The sequence below is a fragment of the Phyllostomus hastatus genome, unplaced genomic scaffold, assembly GCF_019186645.2.
Source record: "Phyllostomus hastatus isolate PE091 unplaced genomic scaffold, TTU_PhHast_1.1 phas_contig_17, whole genome shotgun sequence".
NCBI classification, from domain to species: domain Eukaryota; kingdom Metazoa; phylum Chordata; class Mammalia; order Chiroptera; family Phyllostomidae; genus Phyllostomus; species Phyllostomus hastatus.
Genome location: NW_025333664.1, coordinates 38,317,355 through 38,342,935, shown reverse-complemented (window position 1 = coordinate 38,342,935; position 25,581 = coordinate 38,317,355). Strand labels below are relative to the sequence as shown.

The following is a 25,581-nucleotide window of genomic DNA, read 5'->3' as shown; positions in this document are numbered from 1 at the left end:
ATCCTTGAGATGGTCATTAAAGATCACTTGTTTTGGGCAAAACTTTTGGACTGAAACACAATGGAGGTTATATTAATAAACTTCAAACATATATCTTCAGCCTTGTAAAACTGGAAAACTATTGAGTGTGTGTACCTAAGAGACCTTAGACCAGTTATCAGATGGCTGGCATGGAGAGTAGGCCTGCAATGGAGCGATGAGGAGCATGACTGTGAAACCCTCATATTTCAGGACTAATTTGGGAGTGTGGCTTCAAGAGTCTTAGCCCTGTTATTGGAGGACCGAGGAAAGAACAGTGTTAGAGGCCATTATATTTTTAGACTGCTGATAAGAAAATATAGCTAGGGGTGGTCTGATATAGGTGTGATTAAAGACCCAAGGCTCTAAGACTAAGGAACTGTTTGGTCATAACTGAAAGATCCCTTGGGGATGGAGTGCTTAGGACATTGTATTGTTGAGGAGGCTCCATGTCAGAACTAGGGACTAAAGCCTGACAAAAGCAAAAAAGTTAGTTAGAAGATGATTAAGCACAGAAAACAATAGACATTTGAGAGCTAAGAGGAGAGATGAAAGGGGAGCTGTCACAGAAGCTAAGAGAAGAGAGTAGTTCAAAATGAAAGTGGACTCCAGAGGAAGTCATATTTTCTGGGAGAAACCTGGAAGATTTCCTCCCCTCACCTGAAATCCCTGGACACATTTCCTAAATTCTCTCCCTATACAAGAGAACAGACTTTCTAATAAGTATACCAGTAACTCAGTTCTTATGTCTTCCAAGAAACTGAATTCTTGTGAAATAGTAGACTTAGGAATTCAAGATATCTGTACCACTCCTTATTCCCTATCTTTATAGGTGAGTAAATGAGGTATACAGAAAAAGTTACAGATTTTTAAGGAAGCAAAGTTTATTAGAACAAAAGGCCACAAAACATAAAGACTTAGCGTGAAGAAAGTAAACTAAGCCAAATGACCTTTGACCACTTATGGAATGCATTTTCCTACTCCATAAAAGTGTAAAAATTTTGATTACTTAGTCCTTGCTACCATCTTCACTTTCAAAGAGTGTAACAGGTCAGAAGATTACCCCAAATAGGTCTCAGGGTCAGTGTGGAGTGGCAGTTGGTGAAGAGATTTCATCTTACTGTGCTTATTGAGGTGAGACTTCTGGCTAAAGCCTTGCCCACATGTCTTACACACCTAAGGTTTCTCCTCCTGGTGTGTCATCTGATGTAAGATGAGGTATGACTTTTGGATAAAGCCTTGACCACACTCTCTATGTACACAGGGCTTCTCTTTTGAATGTACCCATTTGTGTGTGATTAAAGCTGACTTATTGCAAAAGCCTAGTCCACACTGTCTGCACACATAAGGCTTCTCCCTCAAGTGTTTCCTCTTGTGCCTGATAAGACCTGCCTGGTGACTGAAGCCTCGCCCACACTCCCTGCACACATATGGCTTTTCCCCTGAGTGTGTCCTCTGGTGTGCAATGAGGTTTGACTTCTGGCTGAAGCCTCGCCCGCACTCCTCACACACCATGGGCTTTTCCCCTGAGTGTGTCCTCTGGTGTCTGATGAGATTTGACTGCTGGCTGAAGCCTCGCCCACAATCCTTACACACAATAGGCTTATCCCCTGAGTGTATGTTCTGGTGTCTGTTGAGGTGTGACTTCAAACTAAAGCCTCGCCCACACACCCCACACACATAAGGCTTCTCCCCAGTGTGTGTCCGCCTGTGTGAGATGAGGGTTGAATTCTGGCTAAAGCTGTGCCCACACACTCCACATACATAAGGCTTCTCCTTTGAGTGTGTCCTCTGGTGGTTGACAAGGGTCGTCCTCTGCCTAAAGCATCGCCCACACTCCTTGCAGGCATAAGGCTTCTCCCCTGAGTGTGTTCTCTGGTGTGAGATGAGGTTTGATCTATCACTGAAGCCTAGTCCGCAATCAGTGCACACAATGGTTTTCTCTTCTAAGTGTGTCCTCTGGTGTCTAACAACAGCTGACTTCTGGCTAAAGCCTTTCCCACACTCCCGGCACACATAGGGCTTCTCCCCCGAGTGTGTCCTCTGGTGTATGATGAGGTTTGACTTCTGACTAAAGCCTCGCCCACATTCACTGCACATATAAGGCTTTTCGCCTGAGTGTGTTCTCTCATGTATAATGAGTGTTGATTTCCGGTTAAATCCTCGTCCACACTCTGTGCACACAATAGATTTCTCCCCTGAGTGTGCCTTTTGGTGCCTTGAAAGACTTTTCTTTAGACTAAAGCCCTTCTCACACACCCCACACACATAAGGCTTCTCCCCTGAGTGTATCCTCTGGTGACTAAGCAGGTTGGTCATCTTGCTGAAGCCCAGTCCGCACTCTCCACAATTGACTGTTCCAAATCCTAAGACTTCTATCCTCTTCAACAATTTGTCTGTTTCCTCAGGACTCCCCATCTGAGCAGGACTGGCCTCTAATTCCACCCCTTTGATGCCATTCCTAGAGCTCACTGGCTGCCTTTGGGGTGGCTTGGAGAATGCTGCTAAAGTTCTTTTCTTTGTCTTTTCAAATGAAGGCTTGATCCCTTCTCTCTCTTGACCTTCACTCCAGGAACCTGGATCAGAGGCTTGTTGCTGCTTTTTCCAGTCCCCCTGGCACAGATCTGCTGACAGAATGTAATTTTCTGCACACAAGCATGGGAACATCCAGGGGGCATGATTACACATCACATGCTGCATGTGTAACTTCTGACTAGAGAGATCTGGAGGGCAGAAAGCACAGAGGTGGAGTTCGGGCTTTGGTTGTCCTGCAGAGAGAAGAGTCTAAGTTAGAACTGAGACTCATTGGGGAAACCCAAGTAATTATGCTAATTCTGATGTCAAGACTCAAATGTTCTTCAAAATACTTAAAACTTAAGTGCTACCCAAATAAGACCTTCCTTTACATGACTACTTCTCTAGCCTATCACAACATCTTCCATTACATCCAGAAAATCCACTCCTAAGCCTACATATCAGACTATAAAAGCATCACAGACAGTTTTGACTTTGCAAATAGGGCCAATATGCAAGTCTTCTCCTCCCTCCACTACAATTATCTTCTAACTCACATCCATCAACACTAATGTAAGCTGTGTCCACAAGTATTTTCTTTGACTGAGAGATCTCTAACCAGAGTACCCATGTGGAAACATCATGTCTTTCCCTATTGCCCTATGAAGACAAAGGGATAGATTGCGAGAGCAGTCTGGTGAACTTCTACTAGCTAAAGAGATTATGTGTGAAATGCCTGAACTAGTTTCCCCACTCACTAACAAATATTTACTAGAAGATTACTATGTGCCAGAATTCCTACAAGGCAGCAGGTTTTCAGCAATGAGCAGTAAAAACAGCCTTAAGAGATGCTCCTTCCTGGTGCTCCTGACCAATTCAAGCCCTGATAATATCCATAATTAATTTAAATTAAAATTTCCTCAGAAATCAATATAAAAGAAAAACTTTCTTCTTATAGTACCCCTTTGTGTAGATGTTAACATTAAATGTATTGTTTCATCACAACTGGTTCTAGTCAGCTGAAGGCAATAAATGACCATACGATTTGAAAAACCAGTTACAGATCTTACCAGATCTACCTGAAGATTCTTTCCTTGATCAATGATCTGAACTTTTAAAAACCAATTGTACACCCATCTACATTCCAGAGTTATTCCATCTTATATAAAATGCTACTGTTTGGGGGGCCTTTAAAGAGGTAATTAATGTTTAAAAAAAAAGCTCATAAGGGTGGGGTTAATCCAATATGATGTCTTTATAGGAGGAGGGAGAGACAGCAGGGATGTATATGCACAGAGAAAAGGCCATGTGAGGACATAGTAAAACGGCAGCCATTTGCAAGCCAAGGAGAGAGGTCTCATGAAAAACCAGACCTGCTGACACAATAAATGTCCAAGAACTCTATGCCTTCAGAACTGTAAGAAAATAAACTGTTGTTTATGCCACCTAGTCTGTGGTATTTTGTTTTGGTAGCCTTTACTTCCTCTGCCTGGACCTTTTCTATCACTGTAGTCAAGGACCTATGCATCTGCCCCATAGTCAGCTCCTAAGTGACTCCTATGAAACCTATCAGTTATTATAGTAAATGTGAAAAAGCCACAGTCCCATTATAAAGACAACACTTCATCTGGCATAAAAACTTCATCAGTTACATGCTACTATTTTAAAATAGAATACCTAAATCACATTATTTTTTAAAATAAAAAGATGAACACAGAAATACTATACCAAAAAATACACAACAAAGTGAGTGCTAAGACTAAACAGAAAGAAAAGTTAAAAGGAGTATCATATGGAACAAAAAGAATTTTAATGTTAAAAACTTCATTAGTAAATGAGAATAAGTTGTGATGAATTTTTATACGCCTAAGTTTACTAAAGTAAAATATAAGGCAAAAATTCAGAAATAAATGGAGGATTTCAAATAAATTACAATGATATAGTGGGGCTTTATGACTCTTCCTAGTAGATAAAAAATAAGGATATAACTTGAAAAATAGAAATAATTTCTATTATATATGCTATAATCCCTTGATTATAGGACAATTAATTGTAAGACTCTCTTTTAAATGTAATGAAATAGCAAAAGAAAATTTCTTATGCAAAATAAGAAAACATATACTTCTCTGTAGATTAAACATTTATGAAATTGTTGAAAAGTATTTTAAAAATTAAAAATACATAGTTCCTTAAAGTTACCTATACTTTAAGGAACTATGCTAAACCTATACTAAACCTATATGCTAATCTATACTAAAGTTACCTATACTTAAAAATAGTCCCAAGTAGAAACAAAAATTCCCAGAAACCCTTGTCCCAATCTCTCCAATTCTATCCCCACTAAGGTAATCACTAGTTATGGTAAATAACAATACAGACTTCTATGTTCACATAAACATAATGGTATATGGTCTTTCATATACTTCTCTTTTTTAACAAAGAACTGAACAACACTGTTCTGCCATTTTTTCATTTAAGAATATATCCATTAAGTGTCTGAGTTATTCTGTTAAAGAAGGTACAAGCAAATCTGCTTATCATTAATCAACAGATAGGAAACAGCAGCAGAAAATAATAAGAGTAAATGCAAATGTCAAAACCACAAAATACAATATCTGAAATGAAAAATGCACTGGCCAGAGCTTAACAGCATATTGAAAAAGACAGGAGACAGTAAACTTGCAGAAAGATCAATAGAAATTACCCACTCTGAACAACAGAGAGAAAAAAAGATTTCAAAATATGGGTCCATAACCTGTGGGACAATGTCAAAAGGACTAATACACATTTAATCGTAGTCCCAAAGAGAGAATGGAGGAGAGAAAAAAAAAACATGTGAAGGAATAAATGGCTGAAAATTTCCCAAATTTGGTTCTAGCCATAAATTTACAGATTAAAAAATCTCAGTGAGCGCCAAGTAGGAAAAATATAAAGAAAAGCATGCCCAAACAGTCCCATCATAGTCAAATAGTTGAGTACCAAAAATACATAGAAAAGTTTGAAAGTAGCCAGAAGGAGGAAAAAATATTACAAAAGAACAAGGTAACAATTGGAAATGACAGCTAACTTCTCATCAGAAACAAGAGAGGCCAGTACAGGGGAACAGCATCTCAAAAGTGCTGAAACGATATATAAAACAATCTAAAATTCTATATGCAGTGAAAATATCCTTCAAGACTGAAGGTGAACTGACAGATCTCAGAAAGTTAAGGGGTGGGAGTTACTAGAAGAGATTAGCAAAAGGACATATATGCAACTTTTTGTCAAGATGGTGGTGTAGGCAGATATGGCTTGCCTTTTTCACTACATCAAAATTACAACTAAAATATACAGCAACAATCACTCAGAACTGTCAGAAATAAAGTTGAATGGAAGTCTGGTAAATACAGAATTAAAGAAACCACATCCATCCGGACTGGTAGGAGGGGCACAAACACAGAACAAGCTGGTCCTACACCCATGTGAGGTGGATAAAAGTTCAGGATTCAGGAGTGAGGAGCCCCAACCCCACCCCTGGCTCTCCAGCCCAGGGTTCCAGGGCCAGGAAGATATGTCCCCCCAACTTCTGGCTTCAAAAACCAGTGGGGACTGAGTTGGTGGAAGACACTGCTTGAGTCCCAAGCAGTTCCTCTTAAAGAACCCACACACAGACTCACCTACGTAGACTCAATCCCTCTGAAGTCCAGCACTGGGGTAGCAGCTTGAAAGGCACCAGTGGCACAGTGGGAGAAACTGAAGTTCCTGGCATCAAGGCGAGCAGAAGCCATTGCCCCTTTCCTAAACACTACCCCAACAAAGCCGGCATAGTCATGCTATATCTGAGACTCCATCAACCTGGCTAATACAGTTTGACCCACCTTAGAGATTCCCAGAGACTCCACCCCACCCAACTTACCAGGCCACCCAAGCTGCTTTTCCCTATGAATGGCTGGTTTTGGCTCATTCTTCACAATTTCCTAAATCCTCTCAAAAAAGGAACAGCTGGCCACAGTGAGCCCCAGGTGCAATAGCAGCAGCCAGCCTAGATAACAGCTTGGCTTCACCTGGGAATCTCTAAGCCCAGCATGAGCAGCAGCCATCTCAATCTGCTTTGTAGCTCAGGAATGGTGGTCCTGGACAAAAAACAGGTGGGGGCTGACCCTGGCTGCACCATCCAGGAAACCCCAGAGCCTGTGTACACCATGGACAGCTACAGACCATGTCAGAGCACCACTGCCCTGCGCCCGTGCAGATGATCCTCCCCAGAGAGCAGAGCTTGGTGGTAAGTGGTCATAGACAATCCTTGCAGCTCCCACTGACCTGCCCATAGCAATCAAGGCTGACCTATAAGAGGATAGTGTATTCAGCCCATATGAAGGATGCACCTCAAGTACTCAGCTTGGGTGATAGGGCAGGCTGTGTCACTGCACCCTACAGAATACCTACAACATTAAGCCATACTACCAAGACATGGAGTCAAAGAAATTCTATCTAATACACAGAAAAAAACACAAAGGGACAGAAAACCATGGCCCAAATGAAACAGCAGATCAAAACTCTAGAAAAAGAGCTAAATGAAATGGAGATAGCAATTTATCACATACAGAGTTCAAAACAATGATTTTAAGGATGCTCAAGGAATATAGTGAGGACCTGAAAAACATAAAAAAAGATCCAGTCAGAAACGCAGGATACATTAATTGAAAAAAAGAATAATTTACAAGGAAGCAACAGTAGAGTAGATGAGGCCGAGAATCAAGTCAATAATTTTGGAACATAGGAAGTAAGAAAACAACCAATCAGAACAACAAGAAAAAAGAATCCAAAAAAATCAGGATAATATAAGCAGCCTCTGGGACAACTTTAAGAGATCCAACATTCACATCATAGGTGTGACAGAAGGAGAGGAGAAAGTGTAAGAAATTGGAAATCTATTTGAAAAAAATTGTGAAAGGAAACTTCCCTAACTTGGTGAAGGAAATAGACATGCAAGTCCAGGGAGCACAAAGAGTCCCAATTATGATGGATGCAAAGAAGCCCACTCCAAGACACCCCATTTAAAATGCCAAAGGTAAAAGATAAAGAGAGAATCTTAAAAGTAACAAGAGAAAAGCAGTTAGTCACCTACAGGGGAGTTCCTGTAAGATTGTCAGCAGATTTCTCAAAAGAAACTTTGCAGGCTAGAAGGGATTGGCAAGAAATATTCAAAGTCATGAAAAGCAAGGACCTACAGCCAAGATTGCTCTACCTAGCACAGTTATCATTTGGAATCAAAAGGCAGATAAAGAGCTTCCCAGACAAGAGAAAACTAAAGGAGTTCATCATCACCAAACCATTATTATATATGAAATGTTAAGGAGACTTATTTAAGAAAATGAAAAGATCAAAACTATGAACAATAAAATGGCAAAAATACATATCTATGAACAAGTGACTCTAAAAAAGTAAACTAAGCAAACAGGAAGAACAGAGACAGAATCATAGATATGGAGACCATTTTGATGGCTGCCAGACAGAAGGGTTGTGTGGGGAAACAGGTGAAGAGGTAAGAGGATTAAGGAGTACAAATAAGTAGTTACAGAATAGCCACGGGGATATAAAGTACAGTATAGGAAATGTAGTAGCCAAAGAACTTATATGTATGACCCATGGACATGAACAAGGTGTGGAGACTGCCTGAGGGAGTGGGGGGGTGCTGGATGGAGGTGGGAAAGGGGGTGAAATTAGGAATATACTATAATAGCATAATCAATAAAATATAATTAAAAAATACAAAAATCTAAAAAAGAACATATATGCATAGCCATGGACACAGACAACAACGTGGTGAAGACTGGGGTAGTTGAGGGCTAGGTGGAGGGAATCAAAGATGGGGAGGATGGCAGACATCTGTAATCATGTCAACAATGATAAAAAGACTGAAGAAGAAATAAAGACACATTTAGAAAAACAAAATATATGCAAATATACTGCTACCTCCAACACAAGGAATGCTAAACAAATATTTTAGGCTAAAGAAAGATGATACCTGGTGGAAACTCAGATCTCCAGATTAAAAAAAGAGCAAACAGTATTGAAAATGGTCAATTATTGCAATGCATATAAAAGAATATTTTCTTCTTAATAAAAAATACATATTGTACTAGGGAATTTACAATGTATGTAGGTGTAATAAAATGACAACTACAGAATAAAGGATGTTGGGGGGTGGGGCAAATGGAAATACGCAATTGCAATGTTCTTACATCTTTATATAAAGTGGCCAAAACGAGCAAAATAAGAAAAATTAGGGCTATATACCATAATTCCTTAGAATATGGGTCAGCAAACTTTTTCTTAAACAGTCAGAAGCAAATAGTTTAAGCTTTGAAGGTAAGAGGTAAAATTGAGGATATTACATAGTCACTTATATAGACATTTGAAAATGCAAAAACTATTTTTGGCTCACAGTTTTTTAAGAATTCCATTTCAATTTTTCAGTTGGACTTTAGCCTTTCTCTTTCCCCTCCTGCCCCCTGGGCTTGCCTTATTTCTTTAGCTCACTCTCTTTTGTCTTGTTTTTTTCCTTCCCACATTCTTGCTTAATTTTTTTTAAAAAACAGTAACAAAAGAAAGAAGCCTATGAATATGGAAGAAAACTGAGCGGGGTAGAGAGGGAAACTCTAGTAGAAGAAAGGCTTCTGGTGCAGAAAGACATACCAGGAAAGCCCAGTACTGGTGTAAGAATGAAGGTCTGGAAGGATTATGCCAGGCAATGCAAGTGGCAGCCTGGAGGTAAGAACATTCCCTCTCCAGCACTTGAGTAATGCCTCCTCTACCCAACCCCTGACCTGCCCACAACTCTATGATCCATTTGTTAAAGAGTTCCCACTCACCCAGACAGGTGGCTGGTGGGCATTTTCTCTCTTCTCTCCAAGTTTCCTTCCCTTGCTCCAGTTGGGTGATGAGTTTTGGTTTAGAAAATGGAATTCCTGCTCAGAGGAAAAGAAAACAAGGTGGCTGCAAGTTATAGACTCAAGGGCCAGTCAGAAGGCAAGATGGCTCCTTCAAGCATACCCAAAAATGCCCAGCAGCATGAATTGGAATACTAAGGCTTACCCAGTGAAACCAGGTTGCTGTAGTTTTCCAGCATCACTTCCCTGTACAGGGACCTTTGAGCAGGGCTCAGAAGCATCCACTCCTCCTGGGTGAAATCCACAGCCACATCCTTGAATGCCATGTGTGCCTGTAACACACAAAAAAAGCCCTGCTCATCAAGGAGCCAGCCTTGCCTATGACACACAGTGAGGGGTACAAAGAAGGTTTCCCTAGTGAAGATAGGAGAGATATCTAGGTCCTGCCTTTGACTGTGACCCTGGTGCTGTGTGTTCCAAGACCTTTAAACCTCTGTTACTATCCAGTCAGCAGCATTTGAGAATCTACAAATTCAAGATCCTGGGAGCTGTTTGGAGAATATATGCAAAAAGAATCCCTCTCAGGAACTTTAAATCTAGGCAGAGACAAGAAAAGACAACACAAAAATTAAACAATAGTAAAGCATAACAGACTTTATGAGTTTTAAGAATTTAAAAGATTTATAACCAAATGAATCAATATTATATCATCTGATTGACTAAAATTCATATTCAATAATAACATAGACTAAACTACAGTTCATCCTTCCTCTAAATCCCATTGTCCCCAAGCCTTCTCAGGCCTGAAAGGCCCAAGTGGGAAGTGGTGAACAGGAGGGAATTGAATCATACTGCCTAGGTTTGAGGCTCAACTCTGCCATCAACTAGTGCCTTTCTCACTTCTGAAATGTGGATAACAACAAATTTAGAGCCTCACACTGTGGATGCTCACAACGGACCTTCTTGGACACTCAATCTACAAATTCATTTCTACACCCCATATCACCCCCTTCCCACTTCTACTCATACTCTTAATACTATTTCAGAATGGAGGGCACAATGGAATACACACATCAGGAAAGATTTCATGAGTGGCCCAAGAACTTGGTCTTGAAGGATGGGCCAGAATCACAGCAAGATAAGGGAGGGAGAGAAGTGGACACTGAGAATAAAGGAGGAGAGGAAGCTACAATCTGGACAGGGAGGACTACCTGAAAGAAATACAAGGCACCTAAGTGGTAAAATACAGCATATGGGAAGTATAGCAAGCAGTCTGTAGTGTTTTTATTTTTACTGTAAAATATATACAACAAAAATTTTACTATTTTATCATTTTATTTTAAAGTATATTTTATTATGCTATTACAGTTGTCCCAATTCTTTCTTCCCCTTTATCCCCTCTTGCCCTGCACCCCACCAACTTCCAGCATCCTCCCCACTTAGTTCATGTCCATGGGTTGTGCATGTAAGTGCTTTGTACTATGGACTATACTATGCTTAACCTCCCCCTGTCTATTTTATGTCTATCAATTATGCTTCTTATTCCCTGTACCTTTCCCCCCATTCTCCCTCTCCTCCTCCCCACTGATAACCCTCCCTGTGATCTCCATTTCTGTGATTCTGTTCTTGTTCTAGTTGTTTGCTTAGTTTCTTTTTGTTTTCATATGTTAGGTTCAGTTGTTCATATGCGTGAGTTTGTTGTCATTTTACTGTTCATAGTTTTTGATCTATTTCTTAGATAAGTCTCTTCAACATTTCATATAATAAGGGCTTGGTAATGATGAACTCCTTTAAATTTACCTTACCTGGGAAGCACTTTATCTGCCCTCCCATTCTAAATGATAGCTTTGCTGGATAGAGTAATCTTGGATGTAGATCCTTGCCTTTCATGATTTCAAATATTTTTTTTCTAGCCCCTTTCAGCCACATCTTTTGAGAAATCAGCTGAGAGCCTTGTGGGTACTCCTTTGTAGGTAACTCTCTCCTTTCCTCTTGCTGCTTTTAAGATTCTCTCCTTATCTTTAATATTGGGTAATTTAATGACGATGTGCCTTGGTGTATGCTTCCTTGGGTCCAACTTCTTTGGGACTCTCTGGGCTTCCTGGAAGTCTATTTTCTTTGCCAGATTGGGAAAGTTTTTCCTTCACTATTTTTTTCAACTAAGTTTTCCATTTCTTGCTCTTCCTCTTCTCCTTCCAGCACCCCCATGATTCCGATGCTGAAACACTTAAAGTTGCCCCAGAGGTTCCTAAGCCTCCCCTCAGTTTTTTGCATTCTTGTTTCTTCATTCTGTTCTGGTTGAATGTTTATTTTTCCTTTTGTTCCATACTGTTGATTTGAGTCCAGGTCTCCTTCCCTTCACTGTTGGTTCCCAGTATATTTTCCCTTATTTCATTTTGTATAAGCCTTCATTTCTTCCTTCATTTTGTGACTAAGCTCAATCAATTCTGTAAGCATCCTGATTAACAGTGTTTTGAACTCTGCATCAGATAGGCTGTCTATCTCCTTGTTGCTTAGCTCTTTTTCTGGAGTTTTGATCTATTCTTTCATTTGGGCCATATTTCTTTGTCTTGGTGCACCTGCTATGTTATAAGGGGCAGAGCCTTAGGTATTCACCAAGGCCAGGCAACCATCTTTGCTGCATTGTGGTGCTGTCTGTGGGGTAAGGGTTAGAGAGAGAACAATGCCGTTAGCTTGCTCAGCTCTAGCCCCACTTTCCAACCGACTCTTCTGTGAGACTGGGAGTTTCTCCCTCCTGTGCAACCCCCACTGAATTCTACATCCAGAGGTTTTGAGTCTTTAGCTTCCCCGTCAGCCAACCCCCACTCCCCCCTGGCATGGTCCACTGCCTCTCTCTACCCGTCTGCCCATCTGCACCCCTCCTTATCATTCTGGATGAATATTTTTTAAGTCCTTTGGAGTTCCATTTAGTTCGACTTTCTGGCAGTTCTGGTTGTTAACTGTTTTTAAATTGGTTATTATCCGTCTTTTGGTTGTGCAAGGAAGTGAAGTGTTTCCACCTACACCTCATCGTGTCCAGAACCTATATTTATCATTTTAAGTGTACATTTCAGTAGAATTAAGTATATTCACACTGTTGTAAAACCATTGCCACTATCCATCTCCAGAATTCATTCATCATCCTGCACCAAAATTCTGTAGTCATTAAACAGTAACTCCCTCCTCCCCTGCAACCCCACTAGCCACCACTTTGACTTTTTATGTCTAGGTATGTGGCTATTCTGTGTACTGCAGATAAGTGGAAACATACAATAGTTGTCCTTTTGTGTCTGGATAATTTAATTTCACTTGGCATAATGTCTTTAACATTCATTCATGTGGAATCATGTACTCAGAATTTCCTTCCTTTTCAAGGCTAAAAAATATTAAATTATAGGCATCTATCATCCATCAATGGGCATTTGGTCTATATCCACCTTTTAACTATTGTAAGTAACAGTACCATACACACTGGTATATAATTATCTGTGTGAATTTCAGCCTTCAATCCTTTTGGATTGGATATATACCCAGTAGTGAAAGTAACATATTAAATGGTAATCTTATATTTATTTTTTATTAACTATTATACTGTTCTTCATAGCGACTGCATTGCTTTACATTCCCAATCACAGTGCAAAACTGTTCTAATTTTTCCACATCCTTTCCAACAATTGTTGCTTTCTGGGTTGTTGTTTTTTTTTTTTTGATAAGTCATCATATTGAGTGTAAAGTGGTAACTCATTGTTGTCTTGATTCACATTTCCCTAATGATTAGTGTTAGTTAGCATATTTTCATGTGCTTATTGCACATCTGTATATCTTCTTTACAAAAATGTTTATTAAAGTTCTTTGCTCATTCTTCAATTGCAATGTTCAGTTTTGTTGTTGTTGTTGAGTTATAAGAGTTCTTTGTATATTCTGGATGTTAATCACTTAAGTGACTGGCAAATATATTCTCTCTCTTTAATGCATAAGAGGTTTTAATTTTCAAATCCAATGTAATTTTTTTTCTTTTACTGCCTGGGCCTTTGGTGTAATATTAAAGAAATTATCACTAAATCCAACTTCATGAAATTTTCCACTATGAGTTTATAGTTTATATTTCCCCTAAGAGTTTTATAGTTTTCGCTCCTACCTATTTAGGTCTTTGACCCATTTTGAGTTAATTTTTGTATATGGTGTGGGTTGATGATCCCATTAACATCCTTTTCCATTAAGGTATACAGTTTTCCCAGCAATATCTATTGAACAGAGTGTCTTTTCCACATTGAATAGTCTTCCTATTCTTGTCAGAAATCATTTGACCACTATTGAGGGTTTATGCCTGGGCTCTCTCTTATCTTCTAATCTAATCATCTGTATCTGTCTTTATCCCAGTATTGTATAGTTTGTATTACTATAGCTTTGTAATAAATTTTGAAACTAGGAACTGTCATCCAAATTTGTTATTTCTCAAGACTATTTTGATTATTCAAGGTCCCGTGAAATTCCTAATGAATTTTTAAATGGATTTTTCCATTTCAGATAAAAAGGAAGTCATTAGGATTTTGATAGGGATTACATTGCATTGGTTTGGGTACTACTCTCATCAGCAATATTAAGTCTATTTAAAGACATGTGCCAATAAACATCTGTCTTTCCATTTATTTGTTTTCTTTAATTCTTTCAGCAATGTTTTGTAGTTTTCAATGTACAAGTCTTTCACCTCCCTGCATAAGTTAATTTCTAAGTATTTTACTCTTTTCAACATAATACAAGATTTTCTTAATTTCCTTTCAGATTATTCATTGTTAGTGTATAGCAATGCAACTGATTTTTACATGCTGATTTTGTATCCTGCTGCTTTGTTGAATTATACATTAGTCCTAACAGGGTTTTTTTTTTTTTGAGGGGGGTGTATCTGGAATCTACATAAGATTTCTACTACATAAGACCATGTCATCTGCAAACAGATATTTTTATTCTTCCTTTCCAATTTAGATGCCTTTTCTTCCTTCCTTCCTCCCTCCCTCCCTCTCTCCTCTCTCTTTTTCTTTCTTTTGCATTTGCTCTGATTAGAACTTCCAAGTACTATCACTGACAGAAGTGGTAAAAGTGGGCATACTTGTCATATTCCTGATCTTTACAGGAAAAGCTTTCAGTCTTTCACCATGAAATATGTTACCTGTGAGTTTTTCATACATGGTCTATGTTATGTTGAGGTAGCTTCCTTCTATTACTTGTTTGTTTTTGAGTATTTATCATAAAAGTGTTGAATTTTGTCGAATATTTATACATTAATAGAGATATTCATGTGGTTTTTGTCTTTCACCTTTTAATGTGGTGTATTTACTGATGTTCACATGTTGAACCATCCTTGAATTCCAGGAGTAAATTCCAATTGATCAATTGGATTCTTTTAATATGCTATATAATTCTACACAGTGTAATATTATCTCATAATGTTTTAATTAAAGTCTATTTTGTCTGATGTTAGTGTAGCCACTCTACTCTCTCTCGGTTATTATTTGCATAAAATATCCTGTGCTATACTCTTACTTTCAACTTATGTCTTTAGTTCTAAATTATTTTATAGATAGTATATGCCTGGATCATGATTTGTTGTTGTTGTTATCCATTGTACCAAATTCTGTCTTTTGATTAAAGAGATTAATCCATTTACATATCATGTAGTTTCTGGCAAGGAGAGACTTCTGCCTTTTTGCTACTTGTTTTCTACATGTCTTGTAGCTTTTTTGTCCTTCATTTCTTATATTACTGTCTTTTGTATTTAGTTGATTTTAGCACAACTTTTAAACTTATTTCCTTTTGTGTATATTCTATGTCTATTTTCTTTGTGGTTATTGTGGGAATTAAATTTATCATCTTAAAGTTATTCACTCTAAATTGAATTTATGTCAGCTTAACTTCAAATCGCATACAAAATTCTCCTATACAGCTCAGTCCTTACCTCTTGTTGGTTATTAAAGTCACAAAATTTTACCTTAATGTGCTGTTTGTCCAAAATCAGAGTAATTGTTTTTTGAAAATATTTTTGACTTTAGAGAGAGGGAGGGAGGGATTGCAAAGAGGGAGAATAAAACCAACAATTTGTTGTCCCATCCATCTGTGCATTCGGAAACTAATTGTTTTTTAATGCATTAGTCTCTTATATCATATAATAAACAAAAGGTACAGGAAACCAAAGTGACAATAACACTAGCTTCTATAAATGCCCATTTATTACCTTTACTAGCAAACTTTATTTCTTCATGTGGCTTCAAGAAACTGTTTAGTGTCATTTTATTTCAACCTGAAAGACTCCCATTAGCATTTCTTACAAGGTAAACATACTTTTTGTTTTTTCGGGAATGTCTTAATTTTTCCTTTACTTTTGAAGGATAGTTTTAATGGATATGGAATTCTTGACATTTCCCCTCAGCACTCTGAATACATTAATCTACTGCCTTCTGCCTATCAAAGTTTCTGATTAGAAATTTGATATTAGAGGACCTTTCATGAAGCAAGTTGCTCCTCTTTTGCAGCTTTAAAGATTCTCTGTTGCCTTGGGCTTTGAAGGGTTTGACTCCAATGTATATAGGTGTGGGTCTCATTTTATCCTACTTAGAGTTTTGTGAGCTTCTGGGTTCTTTTTTATGTTTTTTTCTTTGATATTCCCATTTTGTTCTTAATTTTTTTCTTAACTTTGTTCATGTCTTACTCTAGCTCTGAAAATCTTTAAGACAGCTGTTTTAAAGTATTTGTCTGTACACCACCTGGCCTATATCAGGCATGGTTTCTGATTTATTTTTGTTCCTTTGAATGGAGTATACTGTCCTGTTTCTTTGTATGCCTCATGATTTCTTCTTTGAAACCTGGATAGCTGAATCTTATTATCTAGCAAATCAGGAACTCAAGATTCTCCAAAATTTTGCTGGGTTTTAAAGTTGTTATGGGGTATTCTCCATGCCAGGGTTCAGCCTGAGGTGTAAACTTATGTTTTTTTGTCCTTTCTTACATATTTTTGATCCTGCAACATTCCATGGGCATGCATGGTTTCTTTATGAATTCCCTTGTATATGCATTTGTTTTTGAAAGTCCTAATCCTGATATGTGTGGCCCCTAAAATGGTAAAGTAAAGACGGGGAAGAACCCAGGGTCTGGTTCTTTAAATTCCCTACTTCAGCCAGTGAGGGTTGTAACAATGTTAGCTCACCTCTATTATCAAAAGCAGCAATGAGCAATCAAAACACAGAACCTCAAAACTTAGAGAACAAGGTCTTTACTGCCCACCCTGGCTACCACAAGCCATATGCAAGCTGTTCCAGGAACACATGAACAGCTCTCTACCATGGTCTGAGGGGGGGCGTTATGGGTAGCAACTACTGCACTAAGAGCAGATTTTTTTTGTTGTTGTTCCATGCCTTCCCCTGGAAGCTGTGAGCACTCATCCAGACTCCAGAGTTCCAAAATAGTTACATCACAGAGATTCTGCTGATAAAACTGCTGCCTCCGTGAGGAGAAAGATTCCCCATGCTTCCTACTTTGTTTCCCCTGATGTTACTCTCAAGTTCTGAAGCTGAGCAAAAGGATGAGACTTTATCCTGTACTGCAGAATTATGTTTTTCAGAATTAACTACTTGGTGACCAAGTCACGGATTGAATAGGCTACAGGTAAGTTAAGTCACACCTCCAGAACTAGAACTGGACTCTGCTGGGTACCAGTGAGACAGTCTAGACATGAGAAGTTAATGTGTCCATCCCATGACAGCGTGGAAATGCAGGAAACATTCACTATTACCCTGGCTTTCTGGGACCCTGTAGACATTTTCCCTGGTATCTCTAATACAGGAGTCCCCAAACCCGGTCAGTGGAGGGTACTCATCCACAGCCTGATAGGAACCTGGTGGTGAGGGAAGCTCACCTGAGCTCTGCCTCCTGAACTGCCCCACCAAGCCTTAGCTCCACCTCCTGCCCCTCCTCACCCATGGAAAAACTGGTCCCTGGTGCCAAAAATGTTGGGGACTGCTACCCTAAAGGATATCTCAGAAGGTGGATCTGGGTAAGGAAAACAGAAATGAAAGGGTGTCAGGTGGAAATGCTTTCCTCAGGAAGGAGCATGGTCTGCTTCCCAATCATATAATTTGAGGAGGGGGTGACATGATAGGGAATGTAGCAGTCTGGTTCTCTATATGGCCCTGGAAAAACATCCAGAGTCAGCCCTTTAGCAGGTTCAGCCCCATACTCTCCTGATCCCAACAAACTAAATGCAGAAAGACATTTTTGAGGCTATTTACTTGACATAAGATGATGCTAATGCATCATTATTAATTTGAAGTGTTGTATAAATGGTACTGGTGTTTGTTTTTCAAAGAAATGCATATAGAAATATTTATGGATGAACATGATTCATGAAGTTACTTTAAAACATTTCAAAAAAATGGGGGAAAAATGAAACAGAACTGCTACATGGTAATGACCATTAAAGCTAGGGCTTTCTTATACTATTCTTGCCTCTTTTGAACATGTTTTAAATTTTTCCATTAATAAAAAATTATTTAAAAATTCTTAAACATGGCCAAGAGTGGCCAAAAAAACAAGAAACTAAATGCAATAAATATGGTCAAATATTAAGAAGTGTAAATCAAGATATACATAAGGATGTTCATTATGCTATTGTCTCCTTTTTTGAGATTTTTTTTCATTAAAAGTCAAAAGTATAAAATTTTTCATTGGTAGCCAGGACAAAGAAAACACTGCATTGAGAACAAAACCCGTGAAACCTAAAGCAATAACTAAGGACGAAATCTGGTCAGAACAATGAATTATCAGTTTTGAAATAAGGAATTGTGACAACTTAGATCAAACTCACAAATATTATGATTTGGATGAAGAAATCAAGAAAGAAAAATAAAACTGCAAATCATTCATAAGGGAGGTCAAAAGACTTTTCAAGAAATATATGTATTTTTAATGTTTTAGTAAATGTGGACATCAAATTTACGTCTTTTCTGGTGGGTCTTTGGGGTTCTTTGATTCTAATTTAGGAAGAAAATATATCTTGATATTTACCATGAATAAGTCTGTTGACAAACAACTCTCAAATATCCCTCTCCCATCTCTGTTATTCATTTGAGAAACAATGAGTCTCTTTAATGTATCAGAGATAGTACTCAGAACAAAAACAGATATATAATAAGAATCAGATTTGTAGAAGAAGGAGAAGGAGAGGAAGAAGGAGGAAGAGGAAAAGGAAGAAGAAAAGGGGGAAGAAGACGAGGAGGAAGAAGAAGAGGAGGAGGGGAAGAGGGAGGGAAGAGGAGGGAGAGGGGGAGTGGAAGGGAGAGAGGGAGGATGAGGAGGAGAAAGAAGGGGGGAATAAGAAAGGAAGAAAGGAAGAAGAAATTTGTTTTGTGATTTAATTTCTTTATATTTAATGGTATCTTGCTGCAGTCCAGCTGCAGCTGGGTCCAGGTGTTCCTGAAAGGTGGATAAGGCATCGGCGATGGGAAACAGATGACAACATGCCTCAGAGGATGGTGATGCTCTGTTCCATTAATTACAAGTACAAGCAGGTTTTTATACTTTTATTTTTAGCAGTGATTAACATTTGCGATTAGGTGAAGCAGGAAAAAATTAATACAAAGGTAACCAAGAAAAATACAAAAGTTTCCATAGAATCAATTATATTAAACAAAGATTATTTTGACCAGGAGAGCCATAAATCAGACAATTAGAAATAGCTGTATGTGCAAAGTTTGAAGGTCTTATTGTTTATTAAAGTTCTCAGAATTTGTCATCTGACTCCCTGGTAACTGTTTTTACATGCTTAGTTTGTAATAGCTAACCAGCTTTTCTTATTGCTTTGCCTGTCTAATTCTATTTGATATATATTTCTATTCAAGGTAAAGGCGGGGTTGTTACTCCAACAACTTTTAGACATTCAGGGGCTATTTTATTAGAGGGGATTTTGTTCTTTGGTCAAGAAATTATTTTATACAACTTCATTGGAATTATGCGAATCAATAAACCTGAGATACAGGTGTCTAACAATCCCACCACCTTTTGGTCACCAAAACAAACATGTAAGGAGAGATAAACAGGAAATCCAGCTACAGTAAAACTTTTTTGTTCCTTAATTAATAAACACCAGGGAGGTCTGCTTCGAGCTAGCCTTTCCATGAAATTTAGACTATTATAAGGCACTTGGACTCCATCCTTATTGACCATTCTAATGCCATCCTCATTATATGCTCCTGTATAAGGCAATGGGGGATCTGGAACGCTCTGGAGACTATTAGTTCCTATTGGGGGATACCATAATTTGCCATTAATCCAATATGCTACCCAGGGGTATCCCTGGCTGTGGATAGGGGTCTATATAGTTTTTTCTTGTTTTCTTGAAAGACTCTTTGTATCTATGGGTAAGGAACAGGCGTGGGAAAGTCCGCCAATAATTCAGCCTGTTGTAACTGATTCATGAATTCTTTTATGGGAACAATCAGGGATAATTTCTTACTCAGGTTTATAAACACCTTGTTTAAAACAATTGGGCATGATTCAATAGTCTAGGGAAAACTAGTTGTCCCTTCAGAATTTCCCTCAAAGTTAATCATTGACTCACTTCAAGACTTTTTCTCCTCATGGCTTGTTCTTATGGGAATCAGGGTACAAAGTCAGACCATGATCAATATTAGCAAGGAAATTATTAAGAGCAATCCCCAGGAAAATTATCGTCCCCCTTTGTATGACACACACTCTTCCAGGAAGATGGATTCCATGAATTCCCTCTTTCCACGTTCGGACCTTGTCAGAAAACGTGGTTGGAAGAGGGCGTGGTAGTATCTGTAATATGTTAATTAGTGTTAGGCTCCAGAGCAGTCTAAAGATTCTAAAGTAACAAAGTTCAGTCTCTTTCTGCACCCTGCCCCAGACCCATCCCCACCCCTAGGGTAACTGCTGTTAACTGTTTCATGACTACTCTTTGATTTATACCTTTATCTCTTCATTTTCATTCATATTAGTGTTATTTGCAAATAACATTATTTTCCCATAAATAAAAACCATCTGCATTGTTCTTTGACTTATTTTCCTTTAATATCTTTTTAAATAACTGTCATACTATTTCTATCAGCAGACCACATTTGTTTTAAAAAAAGTATTCCTCTGTCAATGGACAGATTCTAGTGTTTATCACCAAAAAGATGAAGAGCAATACCTTTTTGCACACGTTAGTATTTCTGAATGAGTGATAAAGGACTGGAATTACTGGACTTAATACTGAACTCATGTTTATACTATCAAATTGTCCTCCAAAGGCATACCAATTCACAATCCCAACAACCATATATAAAAGTGCCCCTTTCCAAACTTAATAATATATAATTCCATCAATGTATAAGATTAAAAAACCCAACTAATTGTTTTCACTTGCCTTCAACTCCTGAAAATAGGAATAAAGCAAAAACAGAAAGTGAGGAAAACAGAAGAATGCCTTTTAACAGAATAAGAAATAGAAAGTAAAAACCAGTACCATTAGATTCTGATACTAGTAAAATAGCCTGTATCAAACTAACCCTTTTACTAACTATAAATTCTAATCAAAATATAAAGAGCAACTAAATGAAGACATTGCAACCAAAAGCAATCAGAAACTAGAAGGGATATAACCCCTCAAAGAAGAGATGCACAGTAAGTGAGAGTTATATTTAACTGGCTTTTCATCTTAAAATGAGGATACTTACCAGTCCATGTGGCAAACAGGGAACAGATTAAGAGTCTGTGGCTTTCAGACTTCCTGGAAACTGTATGGCAATACCCTAGAAGCATGGGAGCAACAAAGGATGGAGTGCTAAATCTACATATAAACTCTTAAAATTTTTGGTTGACTACTTTGTCTGAATACATAAGTAAAAACAAGGAGCTCAAGTGGGTAACAACTGGAAAGTTACAGGAACTGTGCAGATTTCAGCTACTGTTCACCACAACAGAGAGAAAGTTTGAGAGAACAAGTTTAAGAACTTGAGTCCAATCAAGTAGGAGAAAAGTGCTAAATACAATAGTTCGGTTTCTACTGAGACAAAAGTGAACTATATAAAAACATACATCCTTTCAGCATTACTAGACAGAATGTGCTAATTTCAAATTACCTGTAAATAATTACCTATAAAAACAATATAATAAAAAGCAAAAAATGTTAAATCAGTGAATTATCTCCCACACTCCCTACATTAAGCCATTAGGGAGTAGAAGATCAGTTTGGGGGGAGGGGGGCGGGTGCAGGTGGGAAACTACATGAAAGAGAGAAGGGAGACACTAACAGCAAATTTAAAGTTGATTGAAAACAACCATCACTGAATGTGAGAAAATACTTTTAAAGTTTTCTGATAGGTGAGAGTACCTAGTAACTACAGGGAAAGTACTTAAAAGTGCAGACAGAATGACAATAGGAAGTGTTGAAAAGCTAAAGTCCAAAAGAAAAAGGGATTACAAGGTAAAGGTGAAAAAAACAAGTCAGGGGGAAATTCAGATTTGTACAAAACAGAAGCAAACTTAAAAACTTAAAAATGAAATCCAGTAAAGGGACCATACTTGCTATACTGACTGAAGAGTTTTCTTCAACTAGAAAATTCAAAAAAACTAGATCTGACAGTTGTATACAGAAATACAAATGAATATAGAATAGTATACTTGAAACCTATATAATTTTATTATTCTATGCCACCCTAATAAATTCAACTAAAAAAAGTAGATGTGCAGTCTTCATCTACAGAAAACCAAAACAGAAAATAAGAATCCAAAATTCAGCTAAAGAAAATTCCACTGAAAGAAAAAAGTACCCCCCCCCCCAAAAAAAAAGCCATAACAAAATCCTCCAAGCTGAATAAGTATCCTCAACATTTGGGGGATATGAGAAATCATCTTGAATCAAAAATTCAAGTCTCTGTGAGGTAAAGGATGTTAAGTAAAATTACTGTGGTAATCATTTTGTGATACATACATGTATCAAATCATTATGTTGCATACCTTTAATACAATGTTCTATGTCAATTACATCTTGATTTAACAAAACAAAACTCAAAAGCTAAGAACAGAAATGAACAAAAACTAAAGAAACAAAATGAGTTGACAACATCAGGAAGAAACAAAAAAAAAAGACAATACTATATGAGAAATGAAAGCAACTACGGTTGAGTGGCTGGACACTCAAAGAGCCATTTAAAGGGCCAATGCATAAATTTTCATATGCAACCATTTACCCTGGGCTCCAGCAGAACTAGGGGCAGAGTGGACTAGGGATGCTTGAAGAGAGACTTGGGGGTGGTGGCTTTGGGGAGAGAATTGAGAAAGCAGCCACCAGGATCCTGGTGCTGATTCATCCCCCATACTGTAGGAGCCACTTGCTCAAGCAGAGCAGTGCCCTCCTAGTGCCATCAGCCTAAGTGGAAGCAATACCATCGCCCCCAAGTGATACTCTGCCCCAATGTGTGGTGCTTAAGCCTGACGGTTGATCACAGAGTGATCAGATTAACAACTGAAGAAGTCAGCCACAGACAATAGATCTCTAGTAGTCTGGAACAGGCAGCCTAAGACCAGACTGGAATATCACCTGACATAACCAGAGGCAGATCCAGAAAGAAAAAAACAGTGGTAAATTCTAGATGCTACCAAGACAAAATCCACCATGGTCTTCTCCAACATCTGTGATATTTTCTTTCCTGCATAGTTTTTTAACATTCATTTCTTGTCCTTCAACTTTGTGCATATTAAGTCACTAGATTTTATATTATAGTTTATTAAAATTCTCATATTTTTCTCCTCCCTTCTCTTATACCATTTTACCTTTTTCTTTCCTCTTACTATTTTTGTTTTAAATTTTGTTTTCTTTCTTGCTACAACTTGTTTCCATTCTACACTCTTACTGCTTCTCCCACATCCAGCCTCTCAAAACCAATTCTCCTGTCAATGGTCATCTCACTTCCTTTTTCCTGCTCTTAAAATGTCTGCATTCTCTCCCACTTTTAGCAATCCCCGCTTGTTGCTTGTAGATAGGGTAGCTGTTGTTGCATTTTTTCAATTTTATATCTAGATCTTCACTATCCTTATATTTCAAATCTTAAATTCTACTGTTCCCCTTTTCTACCTCATTCTGCCTTCATCCTGCCTGTTCTTTTTTGTCTTAAAATTTAACTTTTCCCTACCTTAGCCTGTTTTTTTTTCTATTTTTTCTTTCATCCTGCCCTTTCTCTTTTTCATCTCAAATTTTAATTTTTCCCTTTCTTAGCCTGGTTTTCATTCCTCACTCTTAGTTTTCCCTCTCCCTCTATCATCTCGAAATCACTTCTCTTTCCTCTAAACACCTCTTAAGCTTTTCTTTCTTTCTTTTTTCCCTCCTGTTCCCATCCTATATATTGATCTTAGCTCAATTGTTGTTGACAGTGCTGTGGTGGATCTTTTTCTCTAATTTGTTTCCTAGTTTTTTTTTTATTATTTACTACCTTTTCCCCTTTTTCTTTCTCTCTCTCACTTTATCTTTTTAATTTTCTCTTTAAACCTAATACTACACACTTCCCTTCTCTTACTCCATTCTACCTTCTTCATTCTCTTTTTTATTTACAATGTAAACTTTACCTTCTTCACATTGCTCAGATTCCATACTCTTATTAGTGCACTTCCCTCTACCCTCTCAAAATCATTTTTCTTTCAGTTAGTCATCTCATATTTGCTTTTCCTTTCTTATAATAGTCTTAATCTCTTTACAGCCTTATTAATACTGGTTCATTTGCTGTTGAAAGGGGGACTGTGGGTGGCAGTTATTTCTGTGGGTATGGGTTTGTTTCCTGGGCAGTGTACTTGTTCTGGCAGGGCCTGTAAAATAACATATAAGGTGTTGTGAATGGAAAGAAGCTCAGTCAGTCAGCTGAAGGAAAGGACACACCAAAAAAAACCCCAAAAACAATTAAAACCCAATTACATCCAGAGATCCAACATAAACAGCATAAAGGGAATCCCATGAGCATCAAATTCAGATCAGGAGATGGCACCATAGAATGCCACAGGTCTCCTACCATAGAAGTTCACACCACAAAGAAAAGAAGTCAAAGCAGATCAATTTGAGAAGCAGAAACAAACAAGAAGAGTCTCCCCTAAAATGAGGAGACAAAGAAACAACCCCTAATCAAAAATGAAAGGAGAAATCCCAATAAAGAGTACTAAATGATATAGAGGCAAGTAAATATCAGACATTGAGTTCAAAACAATGGTTAAAAGTAAGTTCAATGAGTTCATTAACAATTGCAAAGAACTATAGGGAAGTTACTGAAGGAACTTACTGAAAACTACATGAGCATGAAAAAGGACATAGAAACTATCAATAAGCGCCAGGAAGAAATGGAGAATACAACTTCTGAATTGAAGAACACACGAGAAGTAATCAAAAGCAGGCTAGATGAAGCAGAGGATTGAATCAATGAGTTAGAGGACAAGATAGATACAAATTCCCAGAAAGAGCAAGAAAAGAAAAAGAGACTCAAAAATAACAAAGCGCAGTTAAAGGAGCTACAGGACAACATGAAATGTAATAATATCCATATGATGGGGATATCAGAAAGAGAAGAAGAGGAGCAAGTGATAGAAAACCTAAATGAAAAAGTAATGACACAACACTTCCCTAATTTGATGAGAGAAAAATTCACACAAGTCCAGGAAGTACAGAGGGTCCCAATCAAGATGAATGCAAAGAGGCCCACCTCAAGATACCTCACAATTAAAACAGCTAAATTCAGTGACAAGGAGAGAAAAGTAAAGGCAGCAAGGGAGAAACAGATGGTAACATAAGAGGGAGCTCCAATGAGGCTAGAAGCTGACTTCTCAACAGAAATAGCACTGAATGGGTAAGAAAAATATGACCTGCACATAACGCTGCTTACAAGAGACCCACCTTAGAATAGAAGACCTGCACAAACTGGAAGTGAAGTGTTGGAAGAAATATTCCAAGCAAATGGACAGGAAAAAAAAAGCCATGCTTGCAATACTTTTATCAGACAAAATGCATTTTAAACAAAGGCCATAAAAAGATACACAGAAGGACACTTTATAATATTCCAGGGGAGAATGCATCAAGAAGACATACACATTGTAAACATATATGCTCCCAACATAGGAGTATCCAAAAATATAAAGAAAATTTTGGAGG

At 38.0% G+C, this 25,581-nt stretch overlaps 1 protein-coding gene across 1 annotated transcript in view; it reads right to left on the bottom strand.

The window, feature by feature from the left end:
- Positions 1 to 882: 882 nt before the first annotated feature.
- Positions 883 to 25,581, bottom strand: part of ZNF133 (zinc finger protein 133) — a 44,259-nt gene continuing 19,560 nt past the window's right edge. Inside the window, exons 3-5 of the mRNA XM_045833599.1 lie at positions 9,610 to 9,736; positions 9,387 to 9,482; positions 883 to 2,786 (exon numbers count right to left, since the gene is read on the bottom strand). Coding sequence (XP_045689555.1) covers positions 1,195 to 2,786; positions 9,387 to 9,482; positions 9,610 to 9,730 — 1,809 coding nt within the window. The 5' untranslated portion in view covers positions 9,731 to 9,736 and the 3' untranslated portion in view covers positions 883 to 1,194. The remainder of the gene's footprint in view (positions 2,787 to 9,386; positions 9,483 to 9,609; positions 9,737 to 25,581) is intronic.